A 19,524-nucleotide genomic window follows, 5' to 3' on the forward strand; every position below is an offset into this window, starting at 1 on the left:
GACTAAAAATCACAGTAGATAACAAAATGGACTATCTGAAAGGCAAAAAAAGGAAATGAAAATCATCATCAAAAATTCATTTAGGGGATGGTCCTAAGACAGCGGAGGAATAGGACAGGGAGACCACTTATTCCCCACAAATTCATCAAAAGAACATTTGAACACTGAGTAAATTCCACAAAACAACTGAATGCTGGCAGAAGACATCAGGCACCCAGAAAAGCAGCCCATTGTCTTCAAAAGGAGGTAGGAAAAATATAAAAGATAAAAAGAGAGGCAAAAGAGGTAGGGATGGAGCCCAGTCCCAGGAGTTCAGTGCAGTTCAGTTCAGTAGCTCAGTCGTATCCACTGTTTGCAACTCCATGAACTGCAGCACCCCAGGCCTCCCTGTCCATCACCAACTATAGGAGTTCACTCAAACTCACATCCATCGACTCGGTGATGCCATCCAGCCATCTCATCCTCTGCCGTTCTCTTCGCCTCCTACCCCTAACCCCTCCCAGCATCAGAGTCTTTTCCAACGAGTCAGCTCTTCGTATGAGGTTGCCAAAGTACTGGAGTTTCAGCTTTACCATCAGTCCTTCCAATGAAAACCGAGGACTGATCTCCTTTAGAATGGACTAGTTGGATCTCCTTGCAGTCCAAAGGACTCGCAAGAATCTTCTCCAACACCACAGTTCAAAAGCATCAATTCTTTGGTGCTCAGCTTTCTTAACAGTCCAGCTCTCACATCCATACGTGACTACTGGAAAAACCATAGCCTTCACTAGATGGACCTTTGTTGGCAAAGTAATGTCTCTGCTTTTGAATATACTATCTAGGTTGGTCATAACTTTCCTTCCAAGGAGTAAGCGTCTTTTAATTTCATGGCTGCAATCACCAGAAAAATAAAGTCTGACACTGCTTCCACTGTTTCCCCATCTATTTCCCATGAAGTGATGGGACCAGATGCCATGATCTTTGTTTTCAGAAAGTTGAGCTTTAAGCCAACTTTTTTACTCTCCTCTTTCACTTTCATCAAGAGGCTTTATAGTTCCTCTTCACTTTCTGCCATAAGGGTGGTGTCATCTGCATATCTGAGGTTATTGATATTTCTCCCGGCAATCTTGATTCCAGCTTGTGCTTCTTCCAGCCCAGCGTTTCTCATGATGTACTCTGCATATAAGTTAAAGAAGCAGGGTGACAATATACAGCCTTGACGTACTCCTTTTCCTATTTAGAACCAGTCTGTTGTTCCATGTCCAGTTCTAACTGTTGCTTCCTGATCTGTATATAGGTTTCTCAAGAGGCAGGACTGGTATTCCCATCTCTTTCAGAATTTTCCACAGTTTATTGTGATCCACACAGTCAAAGGCTTTGGCATAGTCAATAAAGCAGAAATAGATGTTTTTATGGAACTCTCTTGCTTTTTCCATGATCCAGTGGATGTTGGCAATTTGATCTCTGGTTCCTCTGCCTTTTCTAAAATCAGCTTGAACATCTGGAAGTTCACGGTTCACATATTGCTGAAGCCTGGCTTGGAGATTTTTGAGCATTATTTTACTAGCGTGTGAGAGGAGTGCAATTGTCCCTTCCGTCCCAGGAAGGGAGTCTTAAAAAAGAGAGAAGTTTCCAAACACCAGGAAACACTCTCACTGACGAGTCTGTGGCGATCCTTGGAACCACAAAGGAATGGCAAAGTAATGTCTCTGCTTTTCAATATGCTATCTAGGTTGGTCATAACTTTCCTTATGAGGGCAACATAACTGGCAGGAAAAATAAATAAATAATTAAACCCCACAGATTACATGACCATTGGTAATTCCCTCAGTGGACAAGCAGTGCAGATGCATGCATCCTCCACTAGCAAGCCGGGGCTGAGCAGGGAGTCGCAGGCTGCATTGCTTAGAGTAAGGACCAGGCCTGAATGCCCTGAGGACAAGCTGAGGGAACTAACTTGGGATAGCAAACCAGACTGTGGAATAGTTACCACACAAAAAGCCCTAACCTAAGACACCGCCAGGCCTGCTCAGAGAACAAAGGACCAAGCAGAGCTAGCCAGTAGCAGACCGGCCCATCCCCTCCCGGTGACAGGCAGGCAAGGGCAACCAGAGCCGGAAGGGGGCAATCACGGCCCCAGAGAGGCATTATCTACCAAGTTGCAAGCAGGCTTCATTGTTAACCAAGACTTCTTGGGATTCTGGACAGTCAACATCTGCCTGAGAAGGTGCGCCAGTTGTACACCCCACCGAGTGGCAGGGATGAGGGAGGCGATAAGTCACAGCAACCACGCTCGTCAAACACCTGGTCATCTGAGCTGCTCAGACCTGGGAAGGGCACAAAACACAGGCCCAACCGAGTCTGCGCCTTTGAGGAGTGCCTGAGTACCTGAACCTGAGTGACTTAGACCTGGAAGCTGCATATAACCCAGGGCCGGCCTCAGACTGTTTCCGGCAAAGCAACCTAGAGCCTAAGCAGTGTAGATAGGGAAAGCACACACGCCATGAGCGGGGTCAAACCCAGTGTGGCCAAGACACTGCAAGCACACGCCAGTGTTATTTGTTTGCAGTGTCCCTCCCTCCCCACAGCAGGACTGAACAAGTGAGCCTAAAAAAGTTCGACCACTGCCCTCTTGTGTCAGGGCGGAAATTGGACACTGAAGAGATCAGCAAACAGAAGAAGCTAAAACAGAGGAAACCTCCTTGGAAGTGACAGGAGCAATAGATTAAAACCCTGTAGTTAGTACTCACTACATAGGAAAGGGCCTATAGATCTTGAGAAATATAAGCTGCATCAAGGAACTATCCGAAAATGAACTGACCCCACACTGCCCACAATAACACCAGAGAAAGTCCTAGATATATTTTTACTATTTTTTCTATCATTCTTTAATTTTTTTTTAATTTTTTTCTATTTTTAAGTCCTCTATTACTCTTTTAATTTTCATTTTTATAACCTACTATTACTTTCCAAAAAAAAGAGACCCTATTTTTTAAAGCAAACTTCATATATATATATATAATAATTTTTGTGACCTTGATTTTTTCTTTCATATTGTATTTTTGAAAATACAACCTCTACTCTAGATTTTTAATCTTTGCTTTTTGGTATTTGTTATCAATTTTGTACCTTTAAGAACCCAATCTTCAGTACCCATTTTTACTTGGGAGTGAGATTATTGGCTTTACTGCTCTCTCCTCTTTTGGACTTTCCTTTTTCTCAAACAGGTCGCCTCTATCTCCTACCTGCCCCTTCTCTTCTCTACCCAACTCTGTGAATCTCTTTATGTGTTCCAGATGATGAAGAACACTTAGAGAACTGATTACTGGCTGGATCTGTCTCTCTCCTTTTGATTCCCCCCTTTATCTCCTGGCCACCTCTGTCTCCTTCCTCCCTCTTCTCTTCTCTGTGTAACTCCGTGAACATCTCTGAGCAGTCCAGACTGCGGAGTGCATATAAGGAAGTGAAAACTGGCTAGCTTGCTCTCTCCTCTTTTGATTCCACCTCATCTCATCCGGGTCACCTCTATCTCCCTCCTCCCTCTTCTCTTCTCCATGTAACTCTGTGAACCTCTCCGGGTATCCCTCACTGTGGAGAAACTTTTCATCTTTAACCTAGATGTTTTATCAATGGTGCTGTATAGATGGAGAAGTCTTGAGGCTGCTGTAAAAATAAGACTGAAAACCAGAAGCAGGAGGCTTAAGTCCAAATCCTGAGAACACCAAAGAACTCCTGACTCCAGGTAACATTAATCGACAGGAGCTCATCAAACGCCTCCATACTTACACTGAAACCAAGCATCACCCAAGGGCCAACAAGTTCCAGAGCAAGACATACCACGCAAATTCTCCAGCAACACAGGAACATAGCCCTGAGCTTCAATATACAGGCTGCCCAAAGTCACTCCAAACCCACTGACATCTCATAACTCATTACTGGACACTTCATTGCACTCCAGAGAGAAGAAAACCAGCTCCAACCACCAAAACACCAACACAAGCTTCCCTAACCAGGAAACCTTGACAAGCCACCTGTAGAACCCCACCCACAGTGAAGAAACTTCACAATAAAGAGAACTCCAGAAAGGCCACCCCAAACACAGCAATATAAACAAGATGAAAAGACAGAGGAATAACCAGCAGGTAAAGGAACAGGAGAAATGCCCACCAAACCAAACAAAAGAGGAAGAGATAGGGAATCAACCTGATAAAGAATTCCAAATAATAATAGTGAAAATGATCCAAAATCTTGAAACCAAAATGGAGTCACAGATAAATAGCCTGGAGACAAGGATTGAGAAGGTGCAAGAAAGTTTTAACAAGGACCTAGAAGAAATTTAAAAAGAGTCAATATATAATGAATAATGCAATAAATGACATCAAAAACACTCTGGAGGGAAGAAATAGTAGAATAATGGAGGCAGAAGATAGGATTAGTGCAGTAGAAGATAGAATGGTAGAAATAAATAAATCAGAGAGGAAAAAAGAAAAATGAATTAAAAGAAATGAGGACAATCTCAGAGACCTCTGGGACAATGTTAAACGCCCAAATATTCGAATCATAGCAGTCCCAGAAGAAGAAGACAAAAAGAAAGACCATGAGAAAATACTTGAGGAGATAACAGTTGAAAACTTCCCTAAAATGGGGAAGGAAATAATCACCCAAGTCCATGAAACCCAGAGAGTCTCAAACAGAATAAACCCAAGGCGAAACACCCCAAGACACATATTAATCAAATTAACAAAGATCAAACACAAAGAACAAATATTAAAAGCAGCAAGGGAAAGACAACAAATACAAACAAGGGGATTCCCATAAGGATACCAGCTGATCTTTCAATAGAAACTCTTCAGGTCAGGAGGGAATGGCAGGACATATTAAAGTGATAAAAGAAAATAACCTACAGCCCAGATTACTGTACCCAGCAAGGATCTCATTCAAATATGAAGGAGAAATCAAAAGCTTCACAGACAAGCAAAAGCTGAGAGAATTCAGCACTATCAAACCAACTCTCCAACAAATGCTAAAGGATCTTCTCTAGACAGGAAACACAAAAAGGGTAATAAACTCAAACCAAAAACAATAAAGTAAATGGCAATGGGATCACATTTATCAATAATTACCTTAAACGTAAATAGATTGAATGCCCCAACCAAAAGACAAAGACTGCCTGCACGGATACAAAAACAAGACCCCTATATATGTTATCTACGAAAGACTCACCTCAAAATAAGGGACACATACCAACTGAAAGTGAAGGGCTGGAAAAAATATTCCACGCAAATAGAGACCAAAGGAAAGAAAGAGTACCAATACTCATATCAGATAAAATAGACTTTAAAACACAGGCTGTGAAAAGAGACAAACAAGGACACTACATAATGATCAAAGGACCAATCCAAGAAGAATATACAACAATTATACATATATATGCACCCAACATAGGAGCACTGCAATATGTAAGACAAACGCTAACAAGTATAAAAGAGGAAATTAACAATAACACAATAATAGTGGGAGACTTTAATACCCCACTCACGCCTATGGATAGATCAACTAAAAAGAAAATTAACAGGGAAACACAAACTTTAAATGATACCATAGACCAGTTAGACCTAATTGATATCTATAAGACATTTCACCCTAAAACAATGGATTTCACCTTTTTCTCAAGGGCACACGGAACCTTCTCCAGGATAGATCACATCCTGGGCCATGGATAAATTCTAGCCTCGGTAAATTCAAAAAAATTGAAATCACTCCAAGCCATCTTTTCTGACCATAATGCAGTAAGATGAGATCTCAATTACAGGAGAAAAACTATTAAAAAATCCAACATATGGAGGCTGAACAACATGCTGCTGAATAACCAAAAAATCACAGAAAATCAAAAAAGAAATCAAAATATGCATAGAAACAAATGAAAATGAAAACACAACAACCCAAAACCTCTTGGACACTGTAAAAGCAGTGCTTAGGGGAAGGTTCATAACAATACAGGCTTACCTCAAGAAACAAGAAAAAGTCATATAAATGATCTAACTCAACACCTAAAAAAACTAGAAAAGGAAGAAATGAAGAACCCCAGGGTTAGTAGAAGGAAAGAAATCTTAAAAATTAGGGCAGAAATAAACGCAAAAGAAACAAAAGACACCATAGCAAAAATTAACAAAGCCAAAAGCTGGTTCTTTGAGAGGATAAATAAAATTGACAAACCATTAGCCAGACTCATTAAGAAACAAAGGAAGAAATATCAAATAAACAAAATTAGAAATGAAAACAGAGAGATCACAACAGACAACACAGAAATACAAACGATCATAAGAGACTACTATCAGCAATTATATGCCAATAAAATGGACAACTTGGAAGAAATGGACAAAGTCTTAGAAAAGTACAACTTTCCAAAACTGAACAAGGAAGAAATAGAAAATCTTAACAGACCCATCACAAGCACGGAAATTGAAACTGTAATCAGAAATCTTCCAGCAAACAAAAGCCCAGGTCCAGATGGCTTCACAGCTGAATTCTACCAAAAATTTTAAAAAGAGCTAACACCTATTCTACTCACTCTTCCAGAAAACTGCAGAGGAAGGTAAACTTCCAAACTCATTCTATGAGGCCACCATCACCCTGATATCAAAACCTGACAAAGATGTCACAAAAAAAGAAAACTACAGGCCAATATCACTGATGAACATAGGCGCAAAAATCCTTAACAAAATTTTAGCAATCAGAATCCAACAACATTAAAAAGATCATACACCATGACCAAGTGGGCTTTATCCCAGGGATGCAAGGATTCTTAAATATCCGCAAATCAATCAATGTAATACACCACATTAACACATTGAAAAATAAAAGCCATATGATTATCTCAATAGATGCAGAGAAACCTTTGACAAAATTCAACATCCATTTATGATAAAAACCCTCCAGAAAGCAGGAATAGAAAGCACATACCTCAACATAATAAAAGCTATATATGACAAACCCACAGCAAACATTATCCTCAATGGTGAAAAATTGAAAGCATTTCCCCTAAAGTCAGGAACAAGACAAGGGTGCCCACTTAAACCACTACTATTCAACATAGTTTTGGAAGTTTTGGCCACAGCAATCAGAGAAGAAAAAGAAATAAAAGGAATCCATATTGGAAAAGAAGAAGTAAAATTCTCACTGTTTGCAGATGACATGATTCTATACATAGAAAACGCTAAAGATTCCACCAGAAAATTACTAGAGTTAAACAATGAATATAGTAAACTTGCAGGATATAAAATTAACACACAGAAATCCCTTGCATTCCTATACACTATTAATGTGAAAATAGAAAGAGAAATTAAGGAAACAATTCCATTCACCATTGCAATGAAAAGAATAAAATACTTAGGAATATATCTACCTAAAGAAACTAAAGACCTATATATAGAAAACTATAAAACACTGGTGAAAGAAATCAAAGAGGACACAAATAGATGGAGAAACAGACCGTGTTCATGGACTGGAAGAATCAATATAGTGAAAATGAGTATACTACCTAAAGCAATCTATAGATTCAATGCAATCCCTATCAAGCTACCAATGGTATTTTTCACAGAGCTAGAACAAATAATTTCACAATTTGTATGGAAATACAAAAAAACTCAAATAGCCAAGCAATCTTGAGAAAGAAGAATGGAACTGGAGGAATCAACCTGCCTGACTTCAGGCTCTACTACAAAGCCACAGTCATCAAGACAGTATGGTACTGGCACAAAGACAGAAATATAGATTAATGGAACAAAATAGAAAGCCCAGAGATAAATCCATACACCTATGGACACCTTATCTTTGACAAAGAGGCAAGAACTTACAATGGAGAAAAGACAATCTCTTTAACAAGTGGTGCTGGGAAAACTGCTCAACCACTTGGAAAAGAATGAAACAAGAACACTTTCTAACACCATACACAAAAATAAACTCAAACTGGATTAAAGATCTAAACGTAAGACCAGAAACTATAAAAACTCCTAGAGGAGAACATAGGCAAAACACTCTCCGACATAAATCACAGCAGGATCCTTTATGACCTACCTCCCAGAATACTGGAAATAAAAGCAAAACTAAACAAATGGAACCTAATTAAAAATAAAAACTCCTGCACAACAAGAATACACAGAAGAAGTGTACAAAAAATATCTTCACGACCCAGATAATCATGATGGTGTGATCACTCATCTAGAGCCAGACATCCTGGAATGTGAAGTCAAGTGGGCCTTAGAAAGCATCATTACGAACAAAGCTAGTGGAGGTGATGGAATTCCAGTTGAGCTGTTTCAAATCCTGAAAGATGATGCTGAGAAAGTGCTATACTCAATATGCCAGCAAATTTGGAAAACTCAGCAGTGGCCACAGGACTGGAAAAGGTCAGTTTTCATTCCAATCCCAAAGAAAGGCAATGCCAAAGAATGCTCAAACTACTGCACAATTGCACTCATCTCACATGTTAGTAAAGTAATGCTCAAAGTTCTCCAAGCCAGGCTTCAGCAATACGTGAACCGTGAACTTCCTGATGTTCAAGCTGGTTTTAGAAAAGGCAGACGAGCCAGAGATCAAATTGCCAATATCCACTGGATCGCGGAAAAAGCAAAGGAGTTCCAGAAAAATATCTATTTCTGCTTTATTAACTATGCCAAAGCCTTTGACTGTGTGGATCACAATAAACTGTGGAAAATTCTGAAAGAGATGGGAATACCAGACCACCTGACCTGCCTCTTGAGAAATCTGCATGCAGGTCAGGAAGCAACAGTTAGAACTGGACATGGAACAACAGACTGGTTCCAAATAGGAAAAGGAGTACGTCAAGGCTGTATATTGTCACCCTGCTTATTTAACTTATATGCACAGTACATCATGAGAAACGCTGGGCTGGAAGAAGCACAAGCTGGAATCAAGATTGCCAGGAGAAATATCAATAACCTCAGATATGCAGATGACACCACGCTTATGGCAGAAAGTGAAGAGGAACTAAAAAGCCTCTTGATGAAAGTAAAAAAAGGAGAGTAAAAAAGTTGGCTTAAAGCTCAACATTCAGAAAACGAAGATCATGGCATCTGGTCCCATCACTTCATGGGAAATAGATGGGGAAACAGTGGAAACAGTGTCAGACTTTATTTTTTGGGCTGCAAAATCACTGCAGATGGTGATTGCAGCCATGAAATTAAAAGACACTTACTCCTTGAAAGAAAAGTTATGACCAACCTAGATAGTATATTCAAAAGCAGAGACATTACTTTGCTGACTAAGGTCCATCTAGTCAAGGCTATGGTGTTTCCTGTGGTCATGTATGGATGTGAGAGTTGGACTGTGAAGAAGGCTGAGTGCTGAAGAACTGCTGCTTTTGAACTGTGGTGTTGGAGAAGACTCTTGAGAGTCCCTTGGACTGCAAGGAGATCCAACCAGTCCATTCTGAAGGAGATCAGCCCTGGGATTTCATTGGAAGGACTGATGGTAAAGCTGAAACTCCAGTACTTTGGCCACCTCATGCGAAGAGTTGACTCATTGTAAAAGACTCTGATGCTGGGAGGGATTGGGAGCAGGAGGAGAAGGGGACGACAGAGGATGAGATGGCTGGATGGCATCACTGACTTGATGGACGTGAGTCTAAGTGAACTTCGGGAGTTGGTGATGGACAGGGAGGCCTGGCATGCTGTGATTCATGGGTTCCAAAGAGTCGGAAACACCTGAGTGACTGAACTGAACTGAACTGCACAACAAAGGAAACTATAAGCAAAGTGAAAAGACAGCCCCTGGAATGGGAGAAAATATTAGCCAATGAAGCAACTGACAAACAACTAATCTCAAAAATATACAAGCAACTGCTGCAGCTCTACTCCAGAAAATAAAAGACCCAATCAAAAAATGGGCCAAAGAACTAAACAGACACTTCTCCAAAGAAGACGTACAGATGGCTAACAAACACATGCAAAGATGATGAACATCACCAAGACACATATTAATCAAATTAACAAAGATCAAACACAAAGAACAACTATTAAAAGCAGCAAGGGAAAAACAACAAATAACACACAAGGGGATTCCCATAAGGATAACAGCTGATCTCTCAATAGAAACTCTTCAGGCCAGGAGGGAATGGCAAGACATACTCAAAGTGATGAAAGAAAATAACCTACAGCCCAGATTACTATACCCAGCAAGGATCTCATTCAAATACGAAGGAGAAATCAAAAGCTTTACAGACAAGCAAAAGCTGAGAGAATTCAGCACCACCAAACCAGCTCTCCAACAAATTCTAAAGGATATTCTCTAGACAGGAAACACAAAAAGGGAGTATAAACCCGAACCCAAAATAATAAAACAAATGGCAACGGGATCATACTTATCAATAATTACCTTAAACGTAAATGGATTGAATGCCCCAACCAAAAGGCAAAGACTGGCCGATTGGATACAAAAACAAGAACCCTCTATATGCTGCTTACAAGAGACCCACCTCAAAACAAGGGACACATACAGACTGAAAGTGAAGGGTTGGAAAAAGATATTCCATGCAAATAGAGACCAAAAGAAAGCAGGAGTGGCAATACTCATATCCGATAAAATAGACTTTAAAACAAAGGCTGTGAAAAGAGACAAAGAAGGCCACTACATAATGATCAAAGGATCAATCCAAGAAGAAGATATAACAATTATAAATATATATGCACCCAATATAGGAGCACCGCAATATGTAGGACAAATGCTAACAAGTATGAAAGGGGAAATTAACAACAACACAATAATAGTGGGAGACTTTAATACCCCACTCACACATATGGACAGATCAACTAAACAGAAAATTAACAAAGAAACGCAAACTTTAAATGATACATTAGACCAGTTAGACCTAATTGATATCTATAGGACATTTCACCCCAAAACAATGAATTTCACCTTTTTCTCAAGTGCTCATGGAACCTTCTCGAGGATAGATCACATCCTGGGCCATAAATATAACCTTGATAAATTCAAAAAAATCGAAATCATTCCAAGCATCTTTTCTGACCATAATGCACTAAGATTAGATCTCAATTACAGGAGGAAACCTATTAAAAATTCCAACATATGGAGGCTGAACAACACGCTTCTGAATAACCAACAAATCACAGAAGAAATCAAAAAAGAAATCAAAATATGCATAGAAACTAATGAAAATGAAAACACAACAACCCAAAACCTGTGGGACACTATAAAAGCAGTGCTAAGAGGAAAGTTCATAGCAATACAGGCATACCTCAAGAAACAAGAAAAAAGTCAAATAAATAACCTAACTCTACACCTAAAGCAACTAGAAAAGGAAGAATTAGAGAACCCCAGAGTTAGCAGAAGGAAAGAAATCTTAAAAATTAGGGCAGAAATAAATGCAAAAGAAACAAAAGAGACCATAGCAAAAATCAACAAAGCCAAAAGCTGGTTCTTTGAAAGGATAAATAAAATTGACAGACCATTAGCCAGACTCATCAAGAAGCAAAGAGAGAAAAATCAAATCAATAAAATTAGAAATGAAAATGGAGAGATCACAACAGACAACACAGAAATACAAAGGATCATAAGAGACTACTATCAGCAATTATATGCCAATAAAATGGACAACCTGGAAGATATGGACAAATTCTTAGAAAAATACAATTTTCCAAAACTAAACCAGGAAGAAATAGACAATCTTAACAGACCCATCACAAGCACGGAAATTGAAACTGTAATCAGAAATCTTCCAGCAAACAAAAGCCCAGGTCCAGACGGCTTCACAGCTGAATTCTACCAAAAATTTCGAGAAGAGTTAACACCTATCCTACTCAAACTCTTCCAGAAAATTGCAGAGGAAGGGAAACTTCCAAACTCATTCTATGAGGCCACCATCACCCTAATACCAAAACCTGACAAAGATACTACAAAAAAGGAAAACTACAGGCCAATATCACTGATGAACATAGATGCAAAAATCCTCAACAAAATTCTAGCAATCAGAATCCAACAACACATTAAAAAGATCGTACACCATGACCAAGTGGGCTTTATCCCAGGGATGCAAGGATTCTTCAACATCCGCAAATCAATCAATGTAATTCACCACATTAACAAATTGAAAAATAAAAACCATATGATTATCTCAATAGATGCAGAGAAGGCCTTTGACAAAATTCAACATCCATTTATGATAAAAACTCTCCAGAAAGCAGGAATAGAAGGAACATACCTCAATATAATAAAAGCTATATATGACAAACCCACAGCAAACATTATCCTCAATGGTGAAAAATTGAAAGCATTTCCCCTTAAGTCAGGAACAAGACAAGGGTGCCCACTTTCACCACTACTATTCAACATAGTTCTGGAAGTTTTAGCCACAGCAATCAGAGCAGAAAAAGAAATAAAAGGAATCCAAACTGGAAAAGAAGAAGTAAAACTCTCACTGTTTGCAGATGACATGATCCTCTACATAGAAAACACTAAAGACTCTACCAGAAAATTACTAGAGCTAATTAATGAATATAGTAAAGTTGCAGGATATAAAATCAACACACAGAAATCCCTTGCATTCGTATACACTAATAATGAGAAAGTAGAAGAAGAAATTAAGGAAACAATTCCATTCACCATTGCAACAAAAAGAATAAAATACTTAGGAATATACCTACCTAAAGAAACTAAAGACCTATATACAGAAAACTTTAAAACACTGATGAAAGAAATCAAAGAGGACACTAATAGATGGAGAAATATACCATGCTCATGGATCGGAAGAATCAATATAGTGAAAATGAGTATATTACCCAAAGCAATTTACAAATTCAATGCAATCCCTATCAAGATACCGGTGATATTTTTCACAGAACTAGAACAAATAATTTCAAGATTTGTATGGAAATACAAAAAACCACGAATAGCCAAAGCAATCTTGAGAAAGAAGGATGGAACTGGAGGAATCAATTTGCCTGACTTCAGGCTCTACTACAAAGCCACAGTCATCAAGACAGTATGGTATTGGCACAAAGACAGACATATAGATCAATGGAACAAAATAGAAAGCCCAGAGATAAATCCACATAAATATGGACACCTTATCTTTGACAAAGGAGGCAAGAATATACAATGGAGTAAAGACAATCTCTTTAACAAGTGGTGCTGGGAAAACTGGTCAACCACTTGTAAAAGAATGAAGCTAGATCACTTTCTAACACCGCACACAAAGATAAACTCAAAATGGATTAAAGATCTAAATGTAAGACCAGAAACTATAAAACTGTTAGAGGAGAACATAGGCAAAACACTCTCTGACATAAACCACAGCAGGATCCTCTACGATCCACCTCCCAGAATTCTGGAAATAAAAGCAAAAATAAACAAATGGGATCTAATTAAAATTAAAAGCTTCTGCACAACAAAGGAAAACATAAGCAAACTGAAAAGACAGCCTTCCGAATGGGAGAAAATAATAGCAAATGAAGCAACTGACAAACAACTAATCTCAAAAATATACAAGCAACTCCTGCAGCTCAATTCCAGAAAAATAAACGACCCAATAAAAAAATGGGCCAAAGAACTAAATAGACATTTCTCCAAAGAAGACATACGGATGGCTAACAAACACATGAAAAGATGCTCAACATCACTCATTATTAGAGAAATGCAAATCAAAACCACAATGAGGTACCACTTCACACCAGTCAGAATGTCTGCGATCCAAAAATCTGCAAGCAATAAATGCTGGAGAGGGTGTGGAGAGAAGGGAACCCTCCTACACTGTTGGTGGGAATGCAAACTAGTACAGCCACTCTGGAGAACAGTGTGGAGATTCCTTAAAAAATTGCAAATAGAAATGCCTTATGACCCAGCAATCCCACTGTTGGGCATACACACAGAGGAAACCAGAATTGAAAGAAACACATGTACCCCAATGTTCATTGCAGCACTGTTTATAATAGCCAGGACATGGAAACAACCTAGATGTCCATCAGTAGATGAATGGATAAGAAAGCTGTGGTACATATACACAATGGAGTATTACTCAGCCATTAAAAAGAATACATTTGAATAAGTTCTGATGAGATGGATGAAACTGGAGCCGATTATACAGAGTGAAGTGAGCCAGAAAGAAAAACACCAATACAGTATACTAACACATATATATGGAATTTAGGAAGATGGCAATGATGACCCTGTATGCAGGACAGCAAAAAAGACACAGATGTGTATAGCGGACTTTTGGACTCAGAGGGAGAGGGAGAGGGTGTGATGATTTGAGAGAATGGCATTGAAACATGTATAATAACATGTAAGAATCGAAATGCCAGTCTATGTCTGATGCAGGAGATGACACGCTTGGGGCTGACGCGCGGGGATGACCCAGAGAGATGTTGTGGGGAGGGGGGTGGGAGGGGGGTTCATGTTTGGGAACGCATGTACACCAGTGGTGGATTCATGTCAATCTATGCCAAAACCAATACAGAATTGTAAAGTAAAAATTAAAAATAAATAAATAAATTAAAAAAATTAAAAAAAAAAAAAGAAGACGTACAGATGGCTAACAAACACATGCAAAGATGATGAACATCACTCATTATCAGAGAAATGCAAATCAAAACCACAATGAGGTACCATTTTATGCCAGTCAGAATGGCGGCTATCCAAAAGTCTACAATCAATAAATGCTGGAGAGGATGTGGGGAAAAGGGAACCCTCTTACATTGTTGGTGGGAATGCAAACTAGTACAGCTACTATGGAGAACAGTGTGGAGATTCCTTAAAAAACTGGAAATAGAACTGCCATACGACCCAGCAATCCCACTGCTAGGCATACACACCAAGGAAACCAGAATTGAAAGAGACACATGTATCCCAATGTTCATTGCAGCACTGTATAATAGCCAGGACTTGGAAGCAACCTAGATGTCCATCAGCAGATGAATGGAATAGAAAGCTGTGGTACATATACACAATGGAGTGTTACTCAGCCATTAAAAAGAATACATTTGAATCAGTTCTAATGAGGTAGATTAGAGCTAATGATTAGTTCTAATGAACTGGAGCCTATTATACAGAGTGAAGTAAGCCAGAAAGAAAAACACCAATACAGTATACTAACACATATATATGGAATTTAGAAAGATGGTAACAATAACCATGTATGCAAGACAGCAAAAGAGACACAGATGTATAGAACAGTCTTTTGGATTCTGTTGGAGAGGGTGAGGGTGGGATGATCTGGGAGAATGACACTGAAACATGTATAATATCATATGTGAAATGAATCGCCAGTCCAGGTTCAATGTATGCTAGAGGATGCTCGGGGCTGGCACACTGGGATGACCCAGAGGGATGGTATGGGGAAGGAGGTGGGAGAGGGGTTTAGAATGGGAACACGTGTACACCTGTGGTGGATTCATGTTGATATATGACAAAACCAATACAATATTGTAAAGTAATTAGCCTCTCATTAAAATAAATTTATATTAAAAATAAATAAAAAATAAATCAATTGGTTTGGAGAATTAAAAAAAAAAACTCATGTAGCTATGAATTAACACAAGGAATTGCCATGAAACATTATCAAACAAACTGCTTAAAAGTTGCAGGGAAGAAGAAACTGATACAAAATTAGTTCAAGAAAATTCAGTAACATTGCTAACATTGCTAATTTAATTGACAGAATTCAATTCTCTCAAAAACTCCAATCATTCCCTGACTGTACACTAATAGATTTAACGTATGTATTTCCTTAAAGTAATCTGCAATGAATAGATTCACACACTCAGAAAGACTTATCTTTCCTTTTCTAACTTAAATAATCAGGTACCCCAGCATGCACTCACACAAACCTTTGGACAAACATATTGATATGTATTATATTTAAATAGCTATATATATATATTTACATGTGTGTTATAAATTCTTAAGCATGCATACACATAGAGGGGCTATCATATTTACTAGAACCAAAATTTTAGGGGTTAGCCTTTTCAACAAAATCTATGGTTAAGAAAAAAACTGAAATTCAATGGGAAAAAATGAACAAAAACATTCTCAAGACCAAGAGAAAGCTACAAAAAATTATTTTGAAAAATATTTATCAGAAAAGATATAAGAAGGTTATGAAGACTGATTGCACCTTTTATCTTCTATATTTTACTACAAATAAGGTCCCGTCAAGCCAAAGAAATACATATAAAACACATGTATTTTTTAACTGCTTTATGTTTTTTTATGTATTGTTAAAGGACTTGAAAAATACAATCTGAAAACTATACTGCAATGAATTCTAGTTATATCTATAAATCTAAGCCCTAATTTTAAAAAGCCAAAATTCGTAATTCTAAATGTGTTTTTTCAAAACATGTTTTATTTCAAAATGCAATAGCCTTTATTTTTTAATGATTACATTTTAGATAAGTATTTGAAGTCAGTTTCCTGCTTTGCAACATCAATTTTTAAAAAGCTATGGGTCTTATGTGAAGGAATATAAATTAATGCTAGTCCCCACTGGTGGATTTGAATATATAACTTGCTATTTAAAGAAAATAACGTGTAATAAACTTCCTAAGAAGTTAGATTCAAAATAACAGCATGGATTCCATTCTCATTCCATACCTTTACTTTTGCATCAATGCTAAATTTTTCTTTTCTCCAATGTGCTTCCTGCTTCCTCAGTTTCTCCAGCTCATTTAGCAGCTCAGCGCAGTGAGTACTTAATTTCTCATTTTCCTCCTTCAGATTTTTTATAACCAACCTGTTTTGCTCTTCCTTATTCTGCACACACTCCTTAGTGTCCTGTAGAATAGGACCACAAGGGCCGATACACACACACACACACACACACAAAAAAAAGCTGAGAACTAATCTGCAAATACAAACTATGCAATTTTACCCTCCCAGAAGCTTCTTCTATATTTGATGGCCAAGGTCACCTGTATACTTTCATTGGCCTCTTTTCATGCAGGTGGATGGGTCATATTTTTTCACTAGATGACAGCTTTGATGAGTACACATTTGCAAAGAGCCCATTAATTGATCAAGCTGCCTTTGATGCTGTCCCCAGCTATTTTTGAGACCCACACAGACATAGCCTCCCAGACCTGGGTTTTATCAATTAATAATGCCAGTCCCATCAGAATCTAATTACAAGAAGCCACATATTCACACTCCTACTTTCTTAGCTCCATTTCCATCATTAACTATTTATCGGAAAGTTATAAAGCTTAGAGTCTGAGCTTTAAAGTATCTTTCTCAGAGTTTTTTCATGTGAGAAAACTGTATGGTACAGCAGGGCCTAAGGCAATTTTTCCTCCAAGCTTGTCACTTTCTGTGCCACAAAGGCTGACAAAGCTTAAAGTAGGACTTCAAAGAAATAGTAGTATAAAACTATGTACAAGTCAACACACCTTAACTTCTTGACTTTTATCTTTAAATTTCTTCTGCAAGTCACCGAATTCTTTCCTTAAGAAAGCATTTTCTTCATCTACTGCAATCTTCCGTTTTACAAGGTCATTTATTTCCTGTGTTAGTCCTGATTCTCTCTGGAAAAAAAGCAAAATTACTGATAAACTGGTATTTCTAAGAAAAGATAATTTCATATGAAAAGTTTGAGACTTTGATTGGTAATATTAGAATTAACTAGCTTTTATAATAACATCCATCATCATAATTTCTCATTTCCTGTGACATGCCCAGAAACTGTCAAGTAAAATGTGCAAACATGTGCCTAGTTACTAGTTTAAAATGAAGTAAACATACAAACTGGATACCAAATGTTCAACCTTATACAGAAAGCAACTTTTTGGGTTTAGTTGTGCAACAGGAAAAAAAAAATTTTACAAAATATTCTAATTAAAGAAAAGGCATATGTAGCTAAAATAAAAATTACCTTCTGTCTAAAACATTTTTTTAGAAAAACAGTTGTGAAAGCATGAACAATTTTAAAGAATAAAAAACAATAAGTCTGTTTTGATACCCAAAATATCTTGCTGTGTAGAAAGATATTGAAAATATTACAACTGCCATAATTTTTAACCAAATATACTTCTCACCTACCAGAAATATCTAAATCTAATTGAAGAATGTATCCATGACTCATTTCCTAGTTTCTCTCCTTTCTAATCTTTACAGCTTTTCCCTCAGAAATCTTACCCACTCTCCTGGCTACTGGTCTCCTCTCTGTCTAAAAGACTACCCAATCCATAACCTGGCCCTAACTCTCTTTCAACTACCAATCCCACGTTTTCAGTTTTCTATAAAAATACCTCCATTTTAGTTATCTACTGCCATCTCAAACCAACATGCTAAAAGTGATATCCATGCCCTAATACTGACTCTTTGCCAAACTTACTCAACTTTTGTCAACCCACTTATTTTTTCAACTAATATTTGAATCTATTCTTCCTAAGTTTCCTTGCACTGTTTAATTTAGGATTTCCATTTATTTTAAATATTATCAAATTCACATTTGATATGTAGTTTGTTATATTTTTATTTTATATAGAAAGAACTATAATATTTTGATAATTTTTATTAGAGTATAGTTGATTTACAATGTATTCTTAGTTTCTGCTGTACAGTAAAGTGAAGATTAGAGATACCAAGGGAACATTTCATGCACAGATGGGCTCAATAAAGGACAGAAATGGTATGGACCTAACAGAAGCAGAAGATATTCAGAAGAGGTGGCAAGAATACACAGAAGAACTGTACAAAAAAGAACTTCAAGACCAAGATAATCACGATGGTGTGATCACTCACCTAGAGCCAGACATCCTGGAATGTGAAGTCAAGTGGGGCTTAGAAAGCATCATTACAAACAAAGCTAGTGGAGGTGATGGAATTCCAGTAGAGCTATTTCAAATCCTGAAAAGATGATGCCATGAAAGTGCTACACGCAATATGCCAGCAAATTTGGAAAACTCAGCAGTGGCCACAGGACTGGAAAAGGTCAGTTTTCATTCCAATCCCAAAGAAAGGCAATGCCAAAGGATGCTCAAACTACCACACAATTGCACTCATCTCACATGCTAGTAAAGTAATGCTCAAAATTCTCCAAGCCAGGCTTCAGCAATACGTGAACCATGAACTTCCTAATGTTCAAGCTGGTTTTAGAAAAGGCAGACGAACCAGAGATCAAATTGCCAACATCCGCTGAATCATCGAAAAAAGCAAGAGAGTTCCAGAAAAACATCTATTTCTGCTTTATCGACTATGCCAAAGCCTTTGACTGTGTGGATCACAATAAACTGTGGAAAATTCTGAAAGAGATGGGAATACCAGACCACCTGACCTGCCTCTTGAGAAACCTATATGCAGGTCAGGAAGCAACAGTTAGAACTGGACATGGAACAACAGACTGGTTCCAAATAGGAAAAGGAGTACGTCAAGGCTGTATATTGTTACACTGCTTCTTTAACTTATATGCAGAGTACATCATGAGAAACGCTGAGCTGGAAGAAGCACAGGCTGGAATCAAGATTGCTGGGAGAAATATCAATAACCTCAGATATGCAGATGACACCACCCTTA

General features: G+C 38.0%; 1 protein-coding gene across 3 annotated transcripts in view; it reads right to left on the minus strand.

Moving 5' to 3' along the window:
* CNTLN (centlein) overlaps positions 1-19,524 on the minus strand; it is a 360,480-nt gene that overhangs the window by 232,241 nt on the left and 108,715 nt on the right. For all 3 annotated transcript variants that reach the window (XM_040238523.1, XM_040238506.1, XM_040238514.1), the window contains exons 4-5: positions 17,400-17,534; positions 16,609-16,779 (exon numbers count right to left, since the gene is read on the minus strand). In XM_040238523.1, the coding sequence (XP_040094457.1) occupies positions 16,609-16,779; positions 17,400-17,534 (306 nt within the window). The remainder of the gene's footprint in view (positions 1-16,608; positions 16,780-17,399; positions 17,535-19,524) is intronic.

The sequence above is a fragment of the Oryx dammah genome, unplaced genomic scaffold (genome assembly GCF_014754425.2).
Source record: "Oryx dammah isolate SB20612 unplaced genomic scaffold, SCBI_Odam_1.1 HiC_scaffold_1, whole genome shotgun sequence".
In the NCBI taxonomy this organism is placed as follows: Eukaryota; Metazoa; Chordata; class Mammalia; order Artiodactyla; family Bovidae; genus Oryx; species Oryx dammah.